This window comes from Syngnathus typhle, linkage group LG9 (assembly GCF_033458585.1).
Source record: "Syngnathus typhle isolate RoL2023-S1 ecotype Sweden linkage group LG9, RoL_Styp_1.0, whole genome shotgun sequence".
NCBI classification, from domain to species: domain Eukaryota; kingdom Metazoa; phylum Chordata; class Actinopteri; order Syngnathiformes; family Syngnathidae; genus Syngnathus; species Syngnathus typhle.
In genome coordinates this window covers 1,134,152-1,158,037 of record NC_083746.1, presented here as the reverse complement: position 1 = coordinate 1,158,037, position 23,886 = coordinate 1,134,152, and the positions used below count along the sequence as shown (strand labels likewise).

General features: G+C 50.3%; 3 protein-coding genes across 3 annotated transcripts in view; all 3 read left to right on the top strand.

Moving 5' to 3' along the window:
• Nucleotides 1-110: 110 nt before the first annotated feature.
• On the top strand, nucleotides 111-2,335 carry LOC133159771 (mitochondrial chaperone BCS1). The gene is made up of 7 exons (XM_061287122.1): nucleotides 111-812; nucleotides 885-1,024; nucleotides 1,094-1,288; nucleotides 1,374-1,437; nucleotides 1,502-1,674; nucleotides 1,811-1,928; nucleotides 1,992-2,335. Exons 1-7 carry the CDS (start codon nucleotides 493-495, stop codon nucleotides 2,242-2,244), a joined length of 1,263 nt encoding a protein of 420 aa, XP_061143106.1. The 5' UTR covers nucleotides 111-492; the 3' UTR covers nucleotides 2,245-2,335.
• A 261-nt stretch (nucleotides 2,336-2,596) lies between these two features.
• Nucleotides 2,597-6,008, top strand: LOC133159770 (sterol 26-hydroxylase, mitochondrial). Its single transcript, XM_061287121.1, has 9 exons — nucleotides 2,597-2,974; nucleotides 3,109-3,290; nucleotides 3,576-3,775; nucleotides 3,925-4,122; nucleotides 4,211-4,374; nucleotides 4,546-4,712; nucleotides 4,911-4,992; nucleotides 5,100-5,300; nucleotides 5,439-6,008. The coding sequence occupies exons 1-9, from the start codon at nucleotides 2,777-2,779 to the stop codon at nucleotides 5,565-5,567; spliced, it is 1,521 nt and encodes a 506-aa protein (XP_061143105.1). The 5' UTR covers nucleotides 2,597-2,776; the 3' UTR covers nucleotides 5,568-6,008.
• Nucleotides 6,009-7,513: 1,505 nt separating this feature from the next.
• Nucleotides 7,514-23,886, top strand: part of dnah7 (dynein, axonemal, heavy chain 7) — a 26,704-nt gene continuing 10,331 nt past the window's right edge. The window contains exons 1-46 of the mRNA XM_061286317.1: nucleotides 7,514-7,527; nucleotides 7,558-7,778; nucleotides 7,862-7,928; nucleotides 7,989-8,114; nucleotides 8,179-8,298; nucleotides 8,376-8,559; nucleotides 8,638-8,823; nucleotides 8,891-9,160; nucleotides 9,220-9,347; nucleotides 9,503-9,581; nucleotides 9,665-9,889; nucleotides 9,965-10,111; nucleotides 10,577-10,756; nucleotides 10,836-10,976; nucleotides 11,113-11,483; nucleotides 11,555-11,741; nucleotides 12,901-13,094; nucleotides 13,159-13,357; nucleotides 13,425-13,565; nucleotides 13,737-13,949; nucleotides 14,024-14,133; nucleotides 14,204-14,372; nucleotides 14,506-14,608; nucleotides 14,760-14,887; nucleotides 14,962-15,174; nucleotides 15,294-15,392; nucleotides 15,455-15,703; nucleotides 16,371-16,520; nucleotides 16,967-17,149; nucleotides 17,211-17,387; nucleotides 17,456-17,587; nucleotides 18,459-18,680; nucleotides 18,873-19,070; nucleotides 19,132-19,287; nucleotides 19,354-19,522; nucleotides 19,587-19,713; nucleotides 19,790-20,009; nucleotides 20,072-20,698; nucleotides 20,771-21,016; nucleotides 21,079-21,308; nucleotides 21,373-21,703; nucleotides 21,900-22,243; nucleotides 22,336-22,516; nucleotides 22,594-22,779; nucleotides 22,846-23,009; nucleotides 23,083-23,237. Coding sequence (XP_061142301.1) covers nucleotides 7,514-7,527; nucleotides 7,558-7,778; nucleotides 7,862-7,928; nucleotides 7,989-8,114; nucleotides 8,179-8,298; nucleotides 8,376-8,559; nucleotides 8,638-8,823; nucleotides 8,891-9,160; nucleotides 9,220-9,347; nucleotides 9,503-9,581; nucleotides 9,665-9,889; nucleotides 9,965-10,111; nucleotides 10,577-10,756; nucleotides 10,836-10,976; nucleotides 11,113-11,483; nucleotides 11,555-11,741; nucleotides 12,901-13,094; nucleotides 13,159-13,357; nucleotides 13,425-13,565; nucleotides 13,737-13,949; nucleotides 14,024-14,133; nucleotides 14,204-14,372; nucleotides 14,506-14,608; nucleotides 14,760-14,887; nucleotides 14,962-15,174; nucleotides 15,294-15,392; nucleotides 15,455-15,703; nucleotides 16,371-16,520; nucleotides 16,967-17,149; nucleotides 17,211-17,387; nucleotides 17,456-17,587; nucleotides 18,459-18,680; nucleotides 18,873-19,070; nucleotides 19,132-19,287; nucleotides 19,354-19,522; nucleotides 19,587-19,713; nucleotides 19,790-20,009; nucleotides 20,072-20,698; nucleotides 20,771-21,016; nucleotides 21,079-21,308; nucleotides 21,373-21,703; nucleotides 21,900-22,243; nucleotides 22,336-22,516; nucleotides 22,594-22,779; nucleotides 22,846-23,009; nucleotides 23,083-23,237 — 8,662 coding nt within the window. The remainder of the gene's footprint in view (nucleotides 7,528-7,557; nucleotides 7,779-7,861; nucleotides 7,929-7,988; nucleotides 8,115-8,178; nucleotides 8,299-8,375; nucleotides 8,560-8,637; nucleotides 8,824-8,890; nucleotides 9,161-9,219; nucleotides 9,348-9,502; nucleotides 9,582-9,664; nucleotides 9,890-9,964; nucleotides 10,112-10,576; nucleotides 10,757-10,835; nucleotides 10,977-11,112; nucleotides 11,484-11,554; nucleotides 11,742-12,900; nucleotides 13,095-13,158; nucleotides 13,358-13,424; nucleotides 13,566-13,736; nucleotides 13,950-14,023; nucleotides 14,134-14,203; nucleotides 14,373-14,505; nucleotides 14,609-14,759; nucleotides 14,888-14,961; nucleotides 15,175-15,293; nucleotides 15,393-15,454; nucleotides 15,704-16,370; nucleotides 16,521-16,966; nucleotides 17,150-17,210; nucleotides 17,388-17,455; nucleotides 17,588-18,458; nucleotides 18,681-18,872; nucleotides 19,071-19,131; nucleotides 19,288-19,353; nucleotides 19,523-19,586; nucleotides 19,714-19,789; nucleotides 20,010-20,071; nucleotides 20,699-20,770; nucleotides 21,017-21,078; nucleotides 21,309-21,372; nucleotides 21,704-21,899; nucleotides 22,244-22,335; nucleotides 22,517-22,593; nucleotides 22,780-22,845; nucleotides 23,010-23,082; nucleotides 23,238-23,886) is intronic.

The window sequence follows — 23,886 nt, the reverse complement described above, 5'->3', positions numbered from 1 at the left end:
TATAGGGTCAAATACTAAACAAAAATTTAGTCAGTTCCATTACCATATCTATATATTATTAATAACATTAATTTAGAAGCGGACGTCTTCGGAACTGAATTTCAACGGAGCAGATCCCCCGTCGGAAGACTGTACATTGGACACAGAAAACAACACAAAACAAACTTATTTTGCACCCAACGGCAAAAGAAAGGCATATATATTGGGTAACCCAAGGCCTAAAAACAAAGCATCCACACCGGGCTATGGCGTCTATCTTTATAATTGGAAAATGGCAAACGAACACGGTACACTAACAGAGCGTCATTTCCGGTTCTATCGCGGGACCTGCGTTATAGGTGGCGACCACTGTAAAGCTTATGTTATGTTTTTGACTATTCTTTTGAAAACCTCCTCATCACATGTTCTTATTGCCGGACAATAAGATACAGCCAAGTAAGACGCTGCTCTCTACGATGGTGGTAGGGGCTTGATTGTGTACACAAATACAACATGCCACTGTCAGATATTCTGGACAGTCTGAAGGACAACCCCTACTTCGGGGCTGGATTCGGACTGGTAGGGGTCGGAACCGCATTGGCCTTGGCCAGGAAAGGAGCCCAGGTGGGGATGGTGTTTTTCCGCAGGAACTACATGATCACCCTGGAGGTGCCCAGCAAGGACAAGAGCTACCACTGGCTCCTGAGTTGGATCACCAAGCATGCCACTCGAACCCAGCACTTGAGCGTGGAGACGTCCTACATGGCGCACGAGAGCGGTCGCGTTAAAACCCAGTTCGACTTCCATCCCAGCCCGGGGAACCACATCATCTGGTCAGCATCAAATGCATGTTCTTGGACTCCAAAAAGGACTTTGTTATTGTAAGTTTGTTTCCTGTTGTGCAGGTATGGCCACAAGTGGATCAGGGTAGAGAGGACCAGAGAGAAACAGATGATCGACATGCACACGGGCACCCCATGGGAGTCCGTCACATTCACGGCGTTGGGCCGGGACCGCAAAGTCTTCTTCAATATTTTACAAGAAGGTAAACACAGAGCCGTAGTCTCGCATCATGAGCGCTCGATGTTGACCGAGGCTCCGGCCGCCTTCTCAGCCAGGGAGTTGGCCTTGAAGCAGGAAGAAGGACGCACGGTGATGTACACGGCCATGGGCGCCGAGTGGCGCCCCTTTGGGTTTCCGCGGCGACGCAGACCCCTCGGCTCTGTGGTCCTGGAGGCAGGCGTGGCTGAAAAGATTGTGGCTGATGTCAAGGAGTTTATTGGGAACCCCAAGTGGTACACAGATAGGGGTAAGGGATCAATCATTCAGTAAGAAATGAGAAAACCAATAACACTGATCACCACTGATTGACTTTGTATTCCTTTTTCCCAAAGGCATCCCATACAGGAGAGGATATCTGCTGTACGGACCCCCAGGATGCGGGAAAAGCAGCTTTATGTTGGTTTCCGGCGGCTTTGTCTTTGCAGTTGTCTTTTTCGTAACGCAAGCGTTTGTATTTTAGCACGGCTCTGGCCGGCGAGCTGGGCTACAGCATCTGTTTGATGAGTCTGAGCGATCGCTCGCTCTCCGACGATCGTCTCAACCACCTGTTGAGCGTGGCACCGCAACAGAGTATCATCCTGTTGGAGGACGTGGACGCCGCCTTCGTAAGCCGAGAGCTGCTCCCGACGGAGAGTAAGTCCCCCTTGACTCAGCAACTCTCTTTGCTTCTCATGTCCTAGTCAGTGTGCCATGAGAGCTGAGCTGTTTTTCAAACAAACACAGAGGGGCTGTCCTCTGATTTGAAATGAGCATTTTCCCCTCCTGACAGATCCTTTGGCCTACCAGGGAATGGGACGGCTGACTTTTAGTGGCCTGCTGAACTCTCTGGACGGCGTGGCTTCATCCGAGGCCAGAATTGTCTTCATGACCACCAACCACATCGACAGGTACTCTTTGAAAAGACACTTCATGTATCATTGTGATTTTTACCACACAGCATCAATCTACAGGTTAGATTCAGCGCTGATCCGGCCCGGCCGCGTGGATCTCAAGCAGTATATCGGCCATTGTAGCCACTGGCAGCTCAGCCAGATGTTTGGACGCTTCTATCCGGATCAGGCCGTCTCGGAGGGTGAACGTTTTGCCACGTGCGCCCTGGCGGCCCGCACTGAGATCAGTGCGGCTCAGGTGCAAGGACACTTTCTGCTGCACAAAATGGACCCAGCGGGATCGATACAAAACATCGCCCAACTAAAGGAATAACAGGAGTGGGATCTTTTTTATTTTTTTTATGACTCTACAACGTTATGGAGTGTTATTTCTTTTTCCCATTAAAATTGATATTCCAAAAATATTTCCATCTATTTATTTCTATGAAGACGAGAGTGGACTAATGGCATTTGCATTCGTTTTCAAGCTGATTTGAGATAAATCATTGGAGTTTTAAGCGATGTTAAAAGGGTATATTTAGGCACCGTGGCATTTGTGAAAGGCCCAAAGCACCGTCTAAATAAAAATGGGCATCAAGGAAGAATGTCGAAATAATCATCTCCACTGGGACGAACGAGGCTGTACCTTTAGGGAGGAGCTAAGTTTAGCCTGGGTTGTGTTGTGAGTGCAAGTCCAGAAAAGCATTATGAATGAAACCTAATCATTTATTTCAACTTAAGAATAAGTTGTAAGATTATATTTCTCCTGAGCGACCCTAGAGGGTTAAACTTGATGTGGAATAGCCCCTCCCCTTTGAGCTCTTGGCTGGAATGTAATACGAGCATAAAGCTATTTCCTACCCGTCATGGCCACCATGCGCCTCTTGCACAGAAGTCCGGTTTCCGCGGCCTGGTTCTACCAAAGAGCCTCGAGGAGTACGTCCTCCGAGTTGGGCGCTCTGGAGAAGCCTCGGACGGTGAAGGACCTTCCCCGAGTCGGCGTCTTGGAGCTGCTCTACCGGATGGTCTTCCAGGGCTTCTACAGCCGGGGGCATGAGCTTCAGGTACACTACGCCCACCGTGTTCAATGTGAGGTTGAAATCATTCCTTTGCTTTATCCTGCACGGGTCCTTGACACTTTGGTGTGACTGATGATGGACACATTCGGTGATCCCGACCACTTTCTTTCACCCGTCAGCTGTACGAAAAGCAGCTCTACGGGCCCATATACCGAGACGGCTTGAAGAACGTGTCCCTGAACAGTGTGGCGCTCCTGGAGCAAGTCTTGAGAAGAGAGGAAAAGTTCCCTTGCAGAGGAGACATGTCGTTTTGGAAGGATTATCGTGACATGAAAGGATTGGGCTATGGACCTTTTACAGTGTAAGCTCACACGACAAAGCGCCTTTGCGAATTGGTTTCCCTCTCGTGTCTGTCCCAACCACATCTTGTAAAAGAGGCAAAGTCTTGTCATGCCAACACGTACGGTCAATCCGGGCGCACGACTCGTGGCAAATAAAATCGCAAACAGAGAAGACCAAGCAACAGATAAGAACTGGACAATAATTGACCAATGTTTATATCTGCCAGTGATGTTCCGAGCTTGAAGGGAGCCCACATTTATGTGACCAAACAGGAGGCTTGATGTCATTTTGTTTGTGTCCCAAGAGAGGGCGAGAGCTGGTACAAGCTGAGGGTGGCCTTGAACAAGCAAATGATGCACGCCAAAGATTCGGCTCGATATTGCAAGATTCTCAATCCCGTGGTTGACGACTTCATGGTCAGGCTGCGCGATGTGCGCCGCTGCAGCCCCACGGGCGATATGGTGATGGATTTGGGCCATGAGTTCCATCGCTTTTCACTCGAAGGTCAGTACCCAATTTGCATGACGCAGAAAAAAGACAAATACAGAAGGGATAAAAAGTTTACACACCCTTGTCCATTTTTGAGCGGCACCTGAAATAATGCGGGTTGTCGTTCAATAAAGTGTGAGACAAGCGTGACGTATTCCACCTAGGTATCGGCACAATATTGTTTGAAACCAGACTGGGCGCTCTGGAAAAGGACATTCCGGCAGAGACGCAGCAGTTTATCGACGCCATCGCCAAAATGTTTGCCAACAGCCTGGCTGTGGTGATTCTGCCCAAGTGGAGCCGGAATCTGCTTCCCTACTGGGGACGCTTCATCGACGGATGGGAGGGCATCTTTACTTTTGGTAAACTGACTTCCGACACATGGCCTTCAACTCGTTTGATGAACATTTGGAGGATTTGCCGTGAATCTTCTCTGCCTTTATATTTGAGCAAAACCATTGATCGACAAGAAGCTGGACGACATTCGGCAGCGCGTTGAGCGCAACCAGAATGTGGAGGGAGAGTACCTGACGTACTTGCTGTCAAACACCGACATGGACATCAAAGACGTTTACGGGAGCATAGCCGAGCTTCTCTTAGCCGGAGTGGACACGGTAATTTTGGCGACAAAAGCAAGTTGTACAATTAAAATGTCAAAATGGGCAAAATCATTTGTAAGTAATGATCGAAAAGAATGTATTAACTAATATACCTTCATTCTAATCCTCTACAAAAAACAAGAGATGGTCAAGTTATGTTATTCCTTCTCTCTTCTTGCTGTCCAGACTGCCAACACTCTGACATGGACTTTGCACCTGCTGTCCCGATACCCACAAATCCAAGAAAAGCTTCATAAAGAAGTATCCGAATTGAAAACAGCAGATGGAACCCCGTCTGCAGAGGACTTTGCCCGCTTGCCGTATTTAAGAGCCGTCGTCAAGGAAGCTCTGAGGTACAGCTCCTTGGATTTTTGTTTTGCTACTTTTCTCACATTTGGACAGCTCCTCCTATTCCGAAGCGTAGCCCAGAAGCGAGTCAGCAACAAAGATATTTCCTTAAGTTGAATTAAACAAATAAATATTGAAATAATACAAACAATGTAGGCCATTTGGTGACCGCTTGCAGTTTTAATTGTTTATTTCCACTACAGGATGTATCCAGTTGTTCCTTTGAATTCAAGAGTCATGACTGAAAAAAGTCTGGATCTTGATGGCTATCACTTTCCCCCAAATGTAGGTCTCACTCACACCAACTCAAACCTTTTGGATCCAGAGAGCCTCCCCCCCCCCCAGACATCCTTTTCCAAAGACTCTCGTATGTTTGTTTATTCCTCCTCCAGACAGTTTTTTCGCTTTGCCACTACGCCATCAGTCACGACGAGGAAAACTTTCCGGAGCCGTTCACCTTCAAGCCAGACAGATGGCTCCGCGACGGCCGAAAAAGGCCCAACTCGTTCAGCTCCATCCCGTTTGGCTTTGGCGTGAGAGGCTGCGTCGGTCGCAGGATTGCAGAGCTGGAGATGTATCTGCTTGTATTTCAAGTAAGTCCATTTTCACCGCAGTTTGCCGACGCTCACTCGAGGCTTACGATGGTTCTCGACGACTTCATCGTTATTAGTTTTCATCGTCTAATGATATCGATGAGTGCAACTTCATTCCGTGCTTTGTTTGCCTTTCAGATAATCAGGACGTTTGAAATTAAAGCAGACCCCGGGCTGGGCGACGTGAAATGCATCAACCGCACCGTTCTCATTCCAGACCGACCCATCAGTCTCCATTTTGTGGACAGATGCGAAAAGCCAGCCTAGAAATTGGCTTGTAAAAGACACTCGTTGCAGGGGAAGGAAGGTCAGGTTGAGCGCTGCTGCCACGAGGATCGGAACGCCGCCAGCCGACAGCTGAGGATGGCTAACACAAGGCAAGAAGGGAAACGCTGCCACCGACCGGATAGTCGCAAAGGACTGAACAGCATCATGATGATCATCAAGCATCATTTTCATTCGTCTGGCATGTACACAATTGCAATCCAAATAAATGACTGCACTCAATGGTTTGATCAGTCAACATAAAGCAACCACCATCTCATGAGGCTCAGGAGCCAGCTTGATGCCAAACTGGATCCAGTCTTAGTCACTCATCCTCTACGACTCCCTCATTACTACTTACAAAAGCATATCTATTCATACATGTATGTGTAATGTGTAGAATATAAGTCATAAGTCAAACTAAACTAACTTGTCTTTCCGTTATATCTCGTCTGGGTTCATTTATTTGAAAATTGGCAATTTTGAATATTGTCATAAAAAATTCACATTTCCGTGTTTCACTTGAACGCAACGCCTACTTAATACCCCCCTTCTTGCTGCTTTTGAAGCATGTCTTTTTGACATGATGTCTCTTACGGCGTATTTCCGGTGTCTTTTACATTAGTTTGACATTTCAAATGTGTCCAGATTGGAGTAGTTTGTTGACTTTTGCGCGTGCGTGTGGGCTGTGACGTCACAGATTGGGTTTGTTGCGATGTGTGGTGCATTCAAGTGTTCCTCGAAGAGCACCATAGTAACTAGTTTGTTTCCCCGGGAGATAAATAAACGCATCTTCCACTTCAAACAAATAGATTCATCTCGTCATGTATGTTCGGGGCTAAAATGTGTCTTTTAAAAGACTTTTTTTATTCAACCTGAATGTGTTGGGTGGGCGTGTTATCTTCAGAATGGTAAGTATTTGACCCTGTTTTGATTTTTCGGACTACCATCGCAACCGGTTTGCGTCGTTTTAATCGGCATCCAGGAAAATAGTATATTTTCCCTGGAAGACAAACACATTGGTAGTTTTGTTTCTATGACTACTTACTGTATGTTTTCCTATAAATAAAATAAAAAATGACATTAGAAAAATCACTCGCAAAAATGGCACAAAAATGTCTTTACTGAACTAATGATGTCATAGCATTTAAAATGTCTACCTGTCATTGATAGATGGCTAAAGACAAATTGCTTACTGTAAGTAATACTACAATGAATCTTTTGGGTGAAGACAAAACTCTTAATTCACTTTACATGCACTTTAATCACATTAGTGAGTGAAAATTGTCCTTCTTACGTGACTTCCACTTTGCAAAGGCCCACCAAAAGGAGATATGGATGGAATCGAGGCCTTCATTTTCACCACAGCTGAACCTCAAGGAGAATTCTCAGGGAACCAATGGAGAAAGTGAGTTTGTCTATAAGATTGGGCTTGGACGTGATTGTTACTCTTTTGTTTTTCTTTTGGTAGTGTGCGTCGACGGAGAGGCAGATGCTATGCCAAATCTCTTGTCAAAGCCCTCAAAGTCCTCCCGCATGCTCCCGATTAAAAAACGCCGGAGCCTACGAAGGAGTCTGGTCAAGTACATTTGGTAAATTGTTCCTTCTTTTTTTTTTTTTTTTTACTTCTTAGTAAATGATTTATTGTCTTATACTTTCTCTCAAAAGTTCGTTAGTCCAATGAACCTATTACTACATTTTAGTTTTGGCCTCCGTGACAATTTTTCTTTGCAATACTTTTTTTATTTTGCTTTATTTTTTGTCTTTTTGCATCAAGGAAACGTTACTTGTCGCTACTTTTTGTTTTTCAGCCAACAGCACCACCTGCAACAGCCGGAAGAGGATGATGACTTTTTGAGTAACGATTTGATCGATAAGGTGATCCACTGAAATATCGAGATGTTAATTTCGATGCCATGACTTGAATAATCGATGAGACGATCGACAGAATGATGAACAAATCGTAAAGACAACATCATGATAGTCAATTCAGCCAAGAGCGTTATTGTCCTAGCGATTACGTTGTGTTGCAGAAATATTACCACTACATTCAAAACGGCATCAACCTGCACAATCTGACGCCTCTGCAAGACTCATGGGTGAAGAACATCACGGGCAAGGTCCCCGGTCACCTGAAGAACCAGAACGAAACGCTAAACGTGCTGCTTGACGAAGTCCGGGAGGACTACTTGCTCAGCATCAAGACGGCAATCCGTAATTATTGACTTCAATTCTGAACTCATGATTGTAACATTCCGTTTGAATTCCTTTTCTGCCTTAATATTTCTTTCTCGCAGTGAAATACACTTTCAGCGATCCGGCCGAAGCGGACCCCGACAAAGAGCTTCCTCTTCACAGACTCGAGTACGTTCATCTTCTCTTCCCTTTTGAGCTTTGATCGAAGGCGTCCTCCGTTGACGGCAGGTTGGTGCGGGTGCCCAAAGCGTGGAAGGACTCCTACGTGTTGGCGCGCAACAGGATGAACAACTGGCTGCATTCTTTCAACCCCACCATGCATCAGGTGCTCAGCCTGTGGAACACCGCTTACAGGTTGGCTTCCTCTCAAAACCCGCGCTCCAAGCAAACGGCACGGCAAAATCCAGTCTTCCCGCAGAAAATTGCGTCTGATCGATACGGCCGAACTCCGCGCAAGAGACGAGTCCATGGAGTTGTCGGCGTTTCAGCAAAGCGCCAACGGTCAGATTGGGAACGTTCGAATGACCCTTCTCAACAAGTGAGTGAGATGGCAAAATGGCGGACGGCCGACGATTGCCTTCCCCCTTGGCCATTTCTTTCCATTTGAATTTGCAGGTGGCTTCCCGAAGTGCACAACATTTTCTACCACGGGGGTCGGCGTAAACTGATGCCCCCTCAAAGCCACGTGGACAAGTTGCAGTCTTTCTTTAACTGCGCCGCTACGCTCATGGGCATCCAGCTGCAGAACCTGGTCTTGGACTCCATGAGTGACTACACCAAGCTCATTTGCCCCATTCCCGTACGGACTCCCAAAAAGTTGGCTCGTCCAGGCACTCTGGCCGCAGTCTTGAACGGCTCTTCTCTTCTCTCCTCTCAGGAGTCAGAGCAGAGCTTTGGCTACCCGGGCTTTATGCTGCTTCTGATTCTGGAGGATCGCGAGATCACTTTGGAGCCGGACCTCAAATCCTTTGAAGACGTTCTACTGAATGTCTTTGAGTTCATGCTCAGGTCCGTCACCTTGTTGCCACGCGTGGAAACCAAACTCTACGCAGATTGGGTACCGGTAAGCTACGCTCGTCACCATTTGTTTCTTCTCTTGAAAGTCAAACCGCATTTCATTCTTCTCCCAGTCGAGCGGCTCCGGGGACACACTCAGACCTGTGATCCTGCCAGAAATTGTGGAGGCACATGTAGAGGAAGTTCGCAAGGTGATCCTTGCCGAGTACGTGAAGCCCGTGGCGTACATCCACGAGTACGACAAATACTCCACCTTGGTGAACAAGGAGGCCGAGGAGGCCATGGAGCGTTTCCTGGGGTCGGACCCGACCTTCGAGGAGCTCATGACGGAAGTCATCAACTACCAGGAGCTCATCGAGCAGATCCAGTACACCTCGCGCAAGGTACGCCAGCGTAAAAAGCCCTCCCGAGTGAATCCGATGATCTTTTTGTGTCCTTTCAGGTGGTCAGCCTGGGCATGTTTGAGGTCCGGTCCCACAAGCTCATCCATGCTCTGGTGAAGCGTGCCAAAGACCTCCAGCAACAAGCGGTCTTGCGGATGCTCCAGGGCCATCAAGACATCAACACGGCGTCAGTTGCAAAAATCTACTCTGCAATTATTTTTTTTTTGTCGACTCGTGTCCTGCTATCGGATGTCGATCATTCCTATCAAAAACGGATGCCTGGATCAATTGTTTCCTAACAAATGCGCTCAAGTAGAAAATGCCGTTTTCTTGATTCCGTAGGCTTTGCAATGAATTTGAAAAGATCGCAGAGAAGGCGCTGAGCACGCCGCCTGACACGCATTCGCTGATGGAGCTGAGGGTATACCTTCTCACAATCTCCCAGATCTATCTTACCCTCCTTACGCAGCTGCAAGGTGGCCTTAAACCAAACCAACTCTCCAGGCCTTTGTGAATAAAGTGAAGAGCACGGAGCTGCCGCAGCTGGAGCAAAGGTTGGCCGACTCCAACATGCAGCTGTGCTCCCTGATCGACTTTGTGTCGCTGAGCACGTCCGACATGGAGCTGAACCGAAAGACCATCCAGTGGCTCCGACGTCTTCCCACCGTCTTCGAGGAGCACGAGCAGATCGTGTCGGAAAAGACCGCGCAATATCAGAACAGCCTCAAGGTTTGCCCTGGCTTTGCTCTTCAACTCTCAGTGTTGTAAGACAAAAGTTTTTTGCCAGCTGTTTGATGATTGCAGTTGTTACGCGAGCTTTTCGAGGAGGAACTGGACACGTACAGCGTCCAAGTGGAGGAGTTTACGTCCTTTGGCGACCTGGAGGAGCTCAGCAAGTACCTGAAAAAGGCCCAGGCTCTCAACTCCAAACTGGATGCTGCCTTAGAACGGGTAATTGTTTTTTCACGTCAATTCAAGGGAACCACCATGTGCTAATTCAATGAATCAGCAGAGGAGTGAAGCCATTTGACACTAAAGGCAGGATTGTGCCACGCACCGCACGTTACCAGTAGAGAGCAGTATTGGCTGGAGAATGAGCTCACCGGCCTGTTCCTCGTACATTCCTGCACTGTGACCAAACCTTCATTGCATCAAGGCATTTGAAAAATCTCATTCCACACCACCAAATGAAAAACAACTTTATTCACAAATTGACTTGCTCCGTAGGGCTGTCATTGTACAAGTGAGCTCCCCAAAAGCTACACGCTGTATTCATTAAATATTGTATAAATGTATCATGTTGCGCTTGTCACTCGACATCACTGGCATGCCTCGCCGATTAAAAATGTAATTGTATTGTTTATTTTGTTGATGTTCCGTCATGGTCTCTGTCCACGGTATGAATGTGGTCAACAGATCAACGAATTCAACCTGGAAGAGGACGCGTTCCAGTGGCCCGCCTCGCAGTACCCGCTGCGCAAAAAGACTCAGGACAAGCTGACGCCCTTCCTGCGCCTCTACGAAACGGCCAACGACTTCCAGACCAACTACAACCAGTGGCTCTTCGGGCCGCTGTCTGGCGTCAACCCGGACAAGGTGGCGCCATCGGCGGCAGCGACCTTCTCTGCCGATGCCGGCCGGCCCTTTGTGAAATTCTCTCGTGCCGTCATTTCAGATCGAAGGGGATGTCAGCAACTATTGGCGTTCTTTGTATAAGCTGGAGAAATCCTTTACGGACGTGCCCAGCGCTCTGAGCCTGGCCACCATCATGAAGGAGAAGGTGGAGGCCTTCAGAAAGGACGTGCCCATGTTGCAGGTGAGCCGTCAAAAACAACGGGAACTCTCCGAAGATTTGCTCTTTAGTTCAGTTTGAGGTTTTTTTTTTTTATCTTTTCATTTTTCATTCTAAAATGAAATGCTACTAAATGCCATTTTGACTTCTCTCTGTCCAGGTCCTCTGTAATCCTGGCCTCCGTCCGCGCCACTGGGAATCGCTGAGCGAAATCTCGGGCAAACCCCTCAGCACCACCGACGAAGAGTCCGCCAACATGTCCCACTTCCTGTCCCTGAACATGGAGGAATTCCTGCCCGAGTTCGAAGGCGTCAGCGAGTCGGCCAGCAAGGAGTACTCCCTGGAGAAGGCCCTGGAGAAGATGACCGGCGAGTGGGCCGACATCACCTTCAAGCTTCTGCCCTATCGCGAGACGGGAACCAGCATCCTCTCGTCGGTGGACGAGGTGCAGATGCTGCTGGACGACCACATTGTCAAGACGCAGACCATGAAGGGCTCGCCCTTCATCAAGCCTTTCGAGGTGGAGATACGGTAAGGCCGAATGTGCCCGTTTGCGTGACGGCAAAGCGGGAGCGTGACGCTTGTGTTGCATGCACTTGCAGCGATTGGGAGGGCACCTTGCTGCTTCTCCAGGAGATCCTGGACGAGTGGCTGAAGGTTCAGTCCACGTGGCTTTACCTGGAGCCCATCTTCAGCTCGCCCGACATCATGGCTCAGATGCCCGAAGAGGGACGGCGCTTCACCAACGTGGACAAAACCTGGAAGGACACCATGAAGCAAGTCGCCGCGGTAAATACTATCTCCATAATTGTCAGCATGCCTCTGCAATTAAAATGGAAATTCTTTGAATGCTTCCAACACATCTTAAGCAGGGCTGTGAATAATAACGGAGGACGGCGACAATGGATTGGGCTAAAGCAGATCCGATTGGGTGTCGACAGGTCGTACGCTTTGATCGACTCTGGCCGCCTGACAATCACAGATTGAGTCAAATCTTGTCGTCGGGGACAATAGCAAAAGGCTTCTTTTTTTTTTTATAGCAAAGTGCTAACAGTGCTCTAATGCAAGCATTATGCACCATAATGGCCTTTTCATGTCATATGCAGATGCTCTCAATGGGGACCAGAGAGAAAATGGCCTCAGCCGATAGGACAGCCGGCCAATGGCTGTCTTTTTCATGGTGCAATTTTGTCGGCATGCAATCCCACTTGGAAGCCGGTGATTCATTCATTGAGAGAGCCCCATCAGTCTTTTAGCAAACAATATGGCAGTCAGCCTCATTGCCTGCCCGCCTGCCTGCCTGCCGCATTGTCACGGCTAAACCGCTTCAAAATGGCGATTATTACTTTTAATTGGCAAAAAGACAAATACAAAACGCTGAAAGTTGTCGCAGCGGTGCCTTGTTAGCATAGCGTGCCTTTTAGCGCTAGCAAAGGGCGTGTGGGAAAAGTCGTACAATGTGTAAGGTCGAGCAAATACGAGACATTAAGTCCAGGAAAATGGGCAAACATTGCAATTAAAAAAAAAAAGAAACAAATACTTTTTGGCCGCTTGAGATGTCCAACCCCAGGGAGGCCTCACAAAGTTTACAAACGACCTGAAAGCAGATGAGTCAGTTTCAGGCGCGAGCGTTAAACGGAAATGACCGATTTTGTCTGGAAGGGGCAAAGAAAATGAGGCCACCGAGGGAGCGCGCCCACAAATGCTGCTCTTGGATTTGTCACGCGGCCGCCTCAGCAAATGAAGGAATCGCTTTCTCTTCCGCTCACTCGATGCCTTTCTTTGGGCGGCAGATCTTTTCACACCAATTAAAACAATTAACGAGAAGTAGGTGACAGGTTTCCCGGATGAAAAGTGGTACAAAATTGAATCTTCACTCATGGAGGCAGCGCTTCACACACGTTTCATGTTGTGGGAGCCTGAAATTTGTTTTTTTCCCACTGGCCAGGACAAGCATGTGTTGGCGGTGATCCAAATCAGTCAGATGCTGGACAGGCAAAAGAAGTCCAACGAGCATCTGGAGATGATCCTCAAAGGGCTCAACAACTACCTGGAGAAGAAGCGGCTCTACTTCCCTCGCTTTTTCTTCCTGTCCAACGAGGAGCTGTTGGAGATCCTCTCCGAGACCAAAGACCCCACCAGGTAGACCCGACGAGGCGACTCTGCCCCCAAACGACCTGAAAATCCTCTTCCCGTGCCTCCCCAGGGTGCAGCCTTTCCTCAAAAAGTGCTTTGAGGGCATCGCCCGCGTGACCTTCACCGAAGACCTCGACATCACTCACATGAAGAGCAGCGAGGGCGAAGAAGTCCAGCTGGTCGACATCATTTGCACCCCCAACGCCCGCGGCCAGGTGGAAAAATGGCTCCTGGAGCTGGAGAACGACATGATCGCTTCCCTGCATAAGGTGACCTTTTGGTGACCTTTTGTGCCTTGATTAGCTTCACCCGCTAAGCCACTTTCCGTCGCCGCAGGTGGTCGGGGAAGCCATCGAGGCGTACCCCAAAGCCCTGCGCATCGACTGGGTGCGCTCGTGGCCCGGCCAGGCGGTTCTGTGCGTCTCGCAAGTGTACTGGACAAAGGATATCCACGACGCCATCAAATCAGGACAGAAGGTGAAAGCGCAGCCGTCCTTGGTTGATCACGGGTCGCCTCTTTTATGACCGACGCAAACACATCGAGTTTGTCTGCTGAAATTGGCGGCACGTTCTGGGCTCTGCGCGGCCGGCGCCAAGCCGCAGATGTTTTGTCGACTGACGTTTCCGTCCGGCATGTTTTCCCGTCAGGCTTTGGACGCCTACCTGGCTCAAAATAACCATCAGATCGACGACATTGTGACGCTGGTGCGGGGCAAGCTGTCCAAACAGAACCGGGTCACCCTGGGCGCTCTGGTGGTGCTGGACGTGCACGCCCGCGACGTGCTGGCCTTGTTGGTGCAAAAGGGGATCAGCGACGAGCACGACTTTTTGTGGCAGAGCCAGCTGCGCTACTACTGGGTGGTACGGAACGCTTTCCTTTTCCAATTGGAAATACTGGGCCGATCCGTCGTACTGTACTGAGCTGTGCTGCGCAGGAAGATGATCTGCAGACCAAGATGATCAACGCGGGTCTGCCGTACGGTTACGAGTATCTGGGCAACACCTTGCGCCTGGTCATTACCCCGCTGACTGACCGCTGCTACCGGTAACGCCGCTTTGCCTGGTGTGTATGTGCAGAAGAGACGATTGCGCAATAAACAAACTCACTTTGTCAGCACCTTGTTCGGTGCCCTCCATCTCCATTTGGGCGGAGCCCCAGAGGGCCCGGCCGGGACAGGAAAAACAGAAACCACCAAAGACTTGGCCAAGGCCGTAGCCAAGCAGTGCGTGGTCTTCAACTGCTCCGACGGACTCGACTACATCGCCCTGGGAAAATTCTTCAAAGTGAGTACCGGCGTCTGACAGTTGCATCTCTGCACCTCTCAAGCCTGGAGCGAAAGAGCCGAGACAAAAAGAAAAAGAAAGGAATATCAGAAAAGCACACAAGAGTGTATGAGTGACAGCATTTGTGCGCCAGGGCTTGTTGTCTTGCGGAGCCTGGGCCTGCTTTGACGAGTTTAACAGAATCGACCTGGAAGTGCTCTCCGTGGTGGCTCAGCAGATCCTCACCATACAGAGAGGTTGACTCCTGACTTGTCTTTGTTCATTCATTCAAAAACAAATTCCCAAAGTCCCTGCAGGTGACGTGCTGTGAATACTTTCTTCAAAGTGTCAGCAGCGCTTCACTCGTTCCACGTTTCCATCTTGACTTCCAAATGTTTGCCGTCGTAGGAATCGCCGCCCACGCTAAGCTGCTGATGTTCGAAGGAACCGAGCTGTCCCTTGACCCGTCTTGCGCCGTCTTCATCACCATGAACCCCGGTTACGCCGGACGATCCGAGCTCCCGGACAACCTCAAGGTGTGACAAAGGGTTCTTGTCGTCAGCAAAAATTCGTTGAAGTTTTTAAGCTTGAGCTTTGTGACGGTCCGCAGGCGCTGTTCCGGACGGTGGCCATGATGGTGCCGGATTACGCCTTGATCGCCGAGATCGTGCTGTACTCGTGCGGCTTCGTGACGGCGCGCCCCCTCTCGGTGAAGATCGTGGCCACCTATCGCCTGTGCTCCGAGCAGCTTTCCATGCAACATCACTACGACTACGGCATGAGGGCCGTCAAGTCGGTGCTGACCGCCGCGGGGAACCTCAAGGTGGGCGTGCTGGAATACCGTCGCTTGATTGAGTGCGGCAAAAAAAGCTGAGCAGCGAAACAGAGATCGATTGCTTCATGCCAACACCAGTGGAACTTGAAATCTTTCCATGAGTGCAGCTTGCTTTTCCGGAGGAGAACGAAGACACTCTGCTTCTAAGATCCATCATTGATGTCAATCTGCCCAAGTTTCTGGCACAGGACTTGCAACTGTTTGGGGTGCGTAGCAATCGAAAATGTTTTTGCTGCGTCCCGGGACCTTCATTTGTTTTTTCTTTCAGGGCATCACGTCGGACCTTTTCCCCGGCGTCACGCTCCCCAAGCGAGACTACAGCACTTTGTTGGACGCCGTCAAGGAAAACTGCCAAATCATGAACCTCCAAGTGACCGACTTTTTCATCGAGAAGATCCTGCAAGTGTTTGAGATGATGATCGTCAGGCACGGCTTCATGCTGGTGGGCGAACCCTTCGGAGGCAAGACCTGCGCCTACCGCGTCCTCTCGGCGGCTCTTCATGACGTCTGCGTCAAGGTTTGTTTCCAAAAATGGGGAGCTTTTCAACAAATGGCTGACAGCTGATTTCTATGAGTCAAGTGAGGCCAGACGTGGACTTCCTTCCTTCCTTCGTTCCTTTTTTTTCTTTAAGTGTCACAAAGTGTTGATCAATATCCGATGTAAATTGCTTCAGCGCTCACTGGGTTGCTTTTCCCTTCATGTCCTCAGGGTCGGCTTCATCTATCGTAAGCGGGCGTTTTGGATTGCGTTTTTATCAGGAAAAGCCTCAACGCTTGCTCGCTCTCCCAAAATCAAATCCAATTGCTTCGAGCTCAATACACCTCGTAAATACGTCCATCCAATTTGTCAGCGCCGCGCTTTTTGCCGTCGTCATCAATCCGGGCCGGCCGGCGAGTCGCGTTGACACGGCCGACGCGCCAAGGCCGGCTGATGGAACGGCGAGCCAAGCCGCATTTGTCACCGTCTTCTTCCGTGCCGTGCCGTGCTGCACAACCACTTATCCCGTCAAAAAAAAAAAGAGTCAGAAATTCAAATGTCATTTCTTATGTGACTTTCCACATTTGTGGCCCATATGAAATCAATTTGCGCCATTCAATTGGATTGAAGAAGGTGCAGAAGATGTCTTTTTTTTTTGCACGGGATCCGACCTCCAGTGGCAGTTTGGATCTGTTTTTGAGTCCAGGGCCTGATGGATGAAAACGAAGTCCAGATCACCGTTATCAATCCCAAATCCATCACCATGGGACAGCTGTACGGTCAATTCGATCCAGTTTCCCACGAGTGGTCCGACGGCATCCTGGCTGTCAGCTACAGAAACTTTGCTTCCTCCCAGGTCAGACTCTCTCGCTCTCTCTCTTTCGCTGGCCTTGTACGCACGCCATGCAGTCTGCTCACGCTGCCTCTGACTGATGCTTTCAATTGTGATGTGGCTGCAGAATCTTATTGCGTTTTGCCCCCGTGCCCGGCAGCCGTCTGACAAAACACTTCATCTCGTCCTGCTCACCGTCTACCGTTTGGTTTTGGATGATGACAAATCACGTCAATTTATCCGCTAACTTGTGTTAAGTTGGTTTTTTGCGCTTAGAGTCCTCGGACGGCTGTCCTTGCTTCTTCTGCCGCCGTCTCTTTTCTTTTGTGACCTTCAAAGACGCTGATTAGCGTACATTGGGTACATTTGGTACCTTGGGAACATTTGGTCCCCTCAGAGATGACTTCTCAACTCTATCCCATGCGTTTGCGTGACGTTCTCCTCGTAATGATTGCCCACGCCTCCTCCAGACCCCCGACAGAAAGTGGCTCATTTTTGACGGGCCGGTGGATGCCGTGTGGATCGAGAACATGAACACGGTGTTGGACGACAACAAGAAGCTGTGTCTGATGAGCGGCGAGATCATTCAGATGTCCCCCCAGATGAGCCTGATCTTCGAACCCATGGACCTGGAAGTGGCGTCTCCGGCGACTGTGAGTCGCAAATCGCGCGCGGGCGTTTTTCGATATTTGCCCCTCAAATTGGTTTTTGTAGGTGTCCCGCTGCGGAATGATCTACATGGAGCCGCACATGCTGGGCTGGCAGCCTCTCATGTTGTCCTGGTTCAACGTGCTGCCCGCCACCGTGACGGCGGCCCACAAAGAACTCATCGGAGGCCTTTTCGAGCGCGTGCTGCCCGCCTGCTTGGAGCTCATCCGCAAAGCCACAACGGTGCCGTAAATGAGGAGGCGCCTCTCCGTGGACGGTGAGCTCAAATGCTTCCCTTTGCATTCTTGCAGGAGCTGTCGCCCACCTCCGACAGTAACCTGGTCAAGTCTCTGATGAATCTGATGGACTGCATGATGGACGAGTTTCACGACGCCAACGTGATGAAGCGTATCAATGAGCAGGACGTCTGCTCTTGGTTAGAGGTTTGTACAAGTTTTTAAAAATCAAACCTTTGCTGAAATTTTTGTGCGGTCGGGACCCCTAAAGTACCATTTTCAGAATCTGGTGAGTTTTTTTTTTTTTTTTTTTAGCAAGGTCTCATAAAAAGAGATTCATTTGCGGAAAGAAAGTGTTTTTTCCGTTTAACGCATTCTATTCATTGTCAGCACAGGCGCACTTTGAGTTTTGGAAATGAGCCCTTTCTTCCACTCCCTGTGGGAGGCACAATTAGAGATTTTTTTTTTTTTGTCAACCTCTGCTAATGCCCCCTCCCCGCCCCCCCCCCATGGAGCAAGCAAGCATGTCAATGTAAAAAGAGTCTCGCTCTCCCGTACTCAGTCATTGTCATTAGAAGCGTTCAATTAATCAACCTCTGAACAGTAGGAACCAACACGGGTCTCAAAAGTCATTTGCAATTCCCGCAGAATTCCTGCTGTTCTTTTCCCTCCGCACAACAAAGACGTCGTCGCTTTTAATGACTGCGTAGCGCTTCTCCTCCGTACCGTCGTCTTTTGCCAGGAAAGTCAACTTTGACTGTTTTGTAGCACTTTGGAAGGTCATTTTGCACTTTTGCTCATTTATTTAAAGCTTTTAAACACTTGGCTGCCTTTTATCCCCAATGGGGGAGTCATTCCAGAAGACATTAGATGCTTTTTTTCTTTTCTTTCTCACAATGTAAAAAGTTCCAAGGCGTCTTAATAATTGACATCACATTTCAGCTTTACAACAGTTCAGACTTTTTTTTGTAGGTCTCCTTTGATCGACAAATCTACCAAATGGCTTTCTTTGCAGCACCCGTATGTAAAAAAAAAAAAAAAAAAAAAAAGCAATAACGGCGTCGTCATTGTCACCCAGGGCATCTTTGTCTTCTGCCTGGTGTGGTCGGTGGGCGCCAGCTGCAACGACGCGGGCCGCGTCAAATTCGACCACATGGTCAGGGAGATACTGAGCGGGCCGCTTAGCGAAGAGACGCGCTCGTCCCACGCCATCCTGACCACGGTGGGGCCGCCCGCCAAGCAGCTGACGGTTCCGCTGCCTACCGAGGACACCATCTACCAGTACCGCTTCATCAAAGAGGTTGCGCTGCTGCTCCTGCTGTTCAATGTGCCTAGCTCCATGTTTGATCTCCAAAGCCAAGAAGAAAAGAGCACAGCAGGAATATGTTTTTTTTTTCATTTTCATTTCTTTGTGCACTGGTTAGAATTCCAAAGTTTACTGAACACATGACCATGATTGGTGAATGAAGTGAACTTCTCCAAACTCCCTCAGGGCCCGGGTCGATGGGAGCCTTGGACGGAGGAGCTGAAGAGCGCCCCCCCGCTCTCCAAGGACATGCAGTTCAACGAGATCATCGTGCCCACGGAGAACACGGTGCGCTACATGGCGCTCATGAAGCTCCTGGTCACCAAGCAGAAACCTACCATTTTCATCGGCCCCACCGGGACCGGCAAGAGTGTTTACATCACCGTAAGTTCTCGTGCCATCCGATGTCATTTTTCCACACCGACGTTTCAAACTTTTCCTCCAGGACTTTCTTCTGAACCATGTGGACAAGGAGGTGTACAACCCGTTGTTTATCAACTTCTCAGCCCAGACCACCGCTGCTCAGACTCAGGGTATCATCATGTCCAAGTTGGACAAGCGGCGCAAAGGAATCTTTGGTCCTCCCGTGGGGCAGAAAATGGTAGCTAGCGCTCGAAAGTGCCCGTAAAGCATTTATTTTATCGAGTGTCTTGTCCAAATGGACCAGGTGGTATTTGTGGACGACGTGAACATGCCTGCCAGGGAAGTGTACGGCGCCCAGCCCCCCGTAGAACTGCTGCGCCAGTGGCTGGACCACTGGAACTGGTACGACCTGAAGGACTGCTCCATGATTAAGCTGGTGGACATTCAGGTCATGTGCGCCATGGGCCCGCCCGGTGAGTGGGCAAATCCAGGAGACCACATTGGGCAACGCCTGCTGATTGTCGACTCCTTCTTCAGGCGGAGGGCGAAACCCGGTGACGCCGCGCTACCTGCGCCACTTCAACATGCTCACCATTAACGATTTTGACGAGAAGACCATGTTTACCATATTCTCCAGGATCATACACTGGCATTTTACCATCCGGTAAGCACGCAGTTCCAAAATCACAACACCGTGATGAAGATACTACGCTCAGAACATTTGTTTCCTTTTTTGGCAGCTTTTCTTTCCCCAAGCCATTTGCGTCCCTGACCTCTCAGCTTGTGAAAGGCACCATATCCGTGTACAAGGAAGCCACCAAAAACCTCCTGCCCACCCCTCAAAAGTCCCACTACTTGTTCAACCTCCGCGACATTTCCCGCGTCATCCAGGGAATCTGTTTGTCTCGCCCCGAAACCGCAGAGGATCCGTCCAGCATCAAACGACTCTGGGTGCACGAGGTAAGAGCCAAACACAAGACGCAGACCTTTTGCAAAGCGCCACATCCCGCATCCTCCTTCAGGTCTTGAGGGTGAACTACGATCGTCTGGTCCAAGACTCGGATCGCGCGTGGCTCGTGAGCCACCTGTGCGAGGTGTTTAAAGCTCACATGGAAGTCAACTTCCATCAGCTCTTCCAGAATCTGGACCAGGACCAGGATGGCGTGGTGACGGAGGACGACCTGCGCAGCCTGATGTTCTGCGACTTCCACGACCCCAAGGGGGACGACCGCAGCTACCGCGAGGTGCTGGACCTGGACCAGCTCCGCCAAGTGGTGGAGTCCCACCTGGACGAGTACAACACCGTCAGCAAGGCGACCATGAACCTGGTGCTGTTCCGCTTCGCCATCGAGCACGTCTCCCGCATCTCCCGCATCCTCAAGCAGCCCAGCGGACACGCCCTCCTGGTGGGCGTGGGCGGCAGCGGGCGCCAGTCCCTGACGCGCCTGGCGGCGCACATGGCCGAGGCCGAGCTCTTCCAGGTGGAGATCTCCAAGACCTACGGCATGGTGGAGTGGCACGACGACCTGAAGCTGATCATGACCAGGTCCACGTCGGGCGAGGCTCACGGCGTCTTCCTCTTCACCGACACCCAGATCAAAATGGAGTCCTTCCTGGAGGACATCGGTAACATGCTGAACACGGGCGAGGTAAGCGCCAGGGCTCGGCCTCACGTGGGTCGAGGTGGGATTTCCTTTGCCGACTCCGTGTCGCCTTCCCAGGTGCCCAACCTGTTTGCCGTCGACGAGAAGCAAGAAGTGATTGAGAAGATGCGAGTGCTGGACCGCCAGCGCGAACGCGACAAGCAGACGGACGGCAGCAACTTGGCCCTCTTCAACATGTTTGTGGAGCGCTGCCGCTCGCAGATGCACATCGTTTTGGCCATGAGTCCCATCGGGGACGCCTTCAGGAACAGGCTGCGCCGCTTCCCGGCCCTCATCAACTGCTGCACCATTAACTGGTTCCAGGTACGGCTCGGCCCTCCGACGCTACGCGCTTCTTTTGTCCCAACCGTTTGCGATGCATCCAGACGTGGCCCGAGGACGCTCTGCAGGCGGTGGCCTGCCGCTTCCTGGAGGACGTGGAGATGTCGGACGAGCACCGGGGGGGCTGCATCGACATGTGCAAGACCTTCCACACCACCACCATCCAACTGTCCGCTCGCTTCCTGGACGAGCTGCAGCGCCACAACTACGTCACCCCCACCTCCTACCTGGAGCTCATCTCCACCTTCAAGTCTTTGCTGAAGGCCAAACGAGAGTAAGAACGCCAATCCGTCAGCGTATCCCGGAAGGCCCTTTTGACATTTAGCGGCCGTGTCCAGGGAAGTGATGATGCAGAAAAGTCGCTACGTGGTGGGCCTGGAGAAACTGGAGTCGGCCTCGTCCCAGGTGGCCACCATGCAGGTGGAGCTGGAGGCGCTGCAGCCGCAGTTGATCGAGACGTGCAAGAAGGTGGACGAGATGGTGGTCCAGGTGGAGCGCGAGTCGGCCGAGGCGGCCGAAACGGAGGCCGTCGTTAAGATGGACGAGGCCGTGACCAACGAGCAGGCCATGGCCGCCAAAGCCATCAAGGACGAGTGCGAGGCCGAGCTGGCCGTGGCCATGCCCATCCTGGAGGCGGCGCTGTCGGCGCTGGATACGCTCACGCAGAATGTGAGCGAGCCGGCAAATGACACACTATCGAATTGGAAACAATACATTTAATTGGTCGGTTTCCCCCAAAGAAATCCTTGGATTTTTTTTTTTCTGAAATTCTGCATCAAATGCACCATTCAGAATGAGCTTTGACCTCCAAAGGTTTGTCTTTTTCCATCCAAGGCAAAATGTGACACGACCTCTTTGTCTTCAGGACATCACTTTGGTCAAGTCCATGAAAAGCCCGCCCAGCGGCGTCAAGCTGGTCATGGAGGCCATCTGCATTCTGAAAAAGATCAAGTGTGACCGTGTGACCGACCCCGCTAGCGGCAAAAAAGTGGAAGACTACTGGGCTCCTGCCAAAAAACTCTTGAGCGACCTCAAGTTCCTGCAGAGCTTGCGTGACTTCGACCGGGACAACATTCCCGCCAGCATCATGGCCGTCATTCGAGACAGGTACATCAGCAACCCGGACTTTGTCCCCGAGAAGATTCGTACGGCGTCCGCCGCTGCCGAGGGCCTCTGCAAGTGGGTCTGCGCCATGGACAAGTATGAGGGGTACGTCAACAACCTCGCCGTTTCCTCTTTCTATCTTTGACTGTCCCGACCGATTCTTATCGGCCGACGAATGCCCGAGGTGTGTCGCGCAGCGTGGCCAAGGTGGTGGCTCCCAAGAAGCTGAAGTTGGCCCAGGCCGAGGCGGAGCTGGAGGTGGCCATGACGGCCCTGCAAAAGAAGCAAGCCGCCCTCCGAGAAGTGCAAGACCAAGTCTTCAATCTCAGTCAGATTCTGGACGCCAACAAAAAGAAGAAAATTGAACTGGAGGATCAGGTGCCGCCTTATTTCCGTAGCAAGGGAGCAAAGAGCTCACTCACGCTGGTTTCACTCCTTGATTTGTTTTCCTCCAGGTGGGTCTGTGCAAAAAGAAACTAGAGCGCGCCACCCAACTGATCGGCGGCCTGGGCGGCGAGAAGACGCGCTGGAACGAAATGGCCTTCGCTCTGGGCAAACTCTACAACAACTTGACCGGGGACATTCTCATCTCATCGGGCATCGTGGCCTACCTGGGGGCCTTCACCTCCAGCTTCAGACAGGCAGGTGGACGCAGCGAGTGAGCCATGACAAATCTTCAAGCTGACGTCTTATGTCTCGTCGTCCAGGAGCAAATCGAGGAATGGTCAAGTCTATGCGAGGCTAAAGAGATCCCTTCCTCACCCAGCATGACGCTCATGACTTCTCTGGGGGAGCAAGTCAAAATCCGGGCCTGGACCATCGCCGGGCTGCCGACGGACGGCTTCTCCATCGATAACGGCATCATCATCTCGTGAGGCCGTTGTCCATCGAGCTAACTCGTGTGTGTTTAGGTGTTAGCATTTTGTGTGTGTGTGCGTGCGCAGCAACGCCAGGCGGTGGCCTCTGATGATCGATCCGCAGGGCCAGGCCAACAAATGGATCAAAAACATGGAGAAGGCCAACAACCTGGCAATCATTAAGCTGAGTGATCCCGGCTTTGTTCGCACCCTGGAGAACTGCATCCAGTTTGGAACGCCAGGTGAGCGAGCGCTCCAGCGAGCACGGGCGACGGACGCCCTTTGGCAGCCGTGGGCAACCCGCGCCTCCTTTTTCCACCGTCTGCTCTCCATTTCAATTTGTTATTTTCATTTGCACCTTTTTCCCGACTGTGACGCTTCACTTGAAGATTTTGGGGCTCTTGGAACTTTAAAATGAAATGCTCAAAATATAAAATGGATCAAATATAATATTGAACATAGAATTTAAAAAAAAAAAAAACCATATACCGTATTTTCCGCCCTATAAGGCGCACCTAAAAACCAAAATTTTTCTCAAAAACCAACAGTGCGCCTTATAGCCCGGTGCGCCTTATATATGGACCAAATTCCTAAATTTAAACTGGCCCAAAGCATTGTGTCATGAAATCAATCATAAGTGGCCCGCTGAAGACTATGGATCATGACTCAAAAAGACTATGGATCATTATTTTATGATTATAAAGTAATTTGTTTCCGTCTGAAGTTGAAATAAAAAAGATAAAATGGAGAATGATTTGATTTGGATTAAAAATTTGACATGATGCATTAATGGTGTGCCATATAGTCCGGTGCGCCTTATATAAGGATAAAGTTTTAAAATGGGCCATTCATTGAAGGTGCGCCTTATAGGCCGGTGCGCCTTATAGGCCG

Bases quoted from the DNA above. Each gene is read 5' to 3' on its own strand.
- LOC133159771 (XM_061287122.1), top strand. From the start codon at position 493: ATGCCACTGTCAGATATTCTGGACAGTCTGAAGGACAACCCCTACTTC. The intron at 1,438-1,501 runs GTTGGTTTCCGG...TTTGTATTTTAG, and splicing joins TGCGGGAAAAGCAGCTTTAT to CACGGCTCTGGCCGGCGAGC. The intron at 1,675-1,810 runs GTAAGTCCCCCT...CCCTCCTGACAG, and splicing joins AGAGCTGCTCCCGACGGAGA to ATCCTTTGGCCTACCAGGGA.
- LOC133159770 (XM_061287121.1), top strand. From the start codon at position 2,777: ATGGCCACCATGCGCCTCTTGCACAGAAGTCCGGTTTCCGCGGCCTGG. The intron at 3,776-3,924 runs GTCAGTACCCAA...TATTCCACCTAG, and splicing joins CCATCGCTTTTCACTCGAAG to GTATCGGCACAATATTGTTT. The intron at 4,993-5,099 runs GTAGGTCTCACT...TTCCTCCTCCAG, and splicing joins GCTATCACTTTCCCCCAAAT to ACAGTTTTTTCGCTTTGCCA.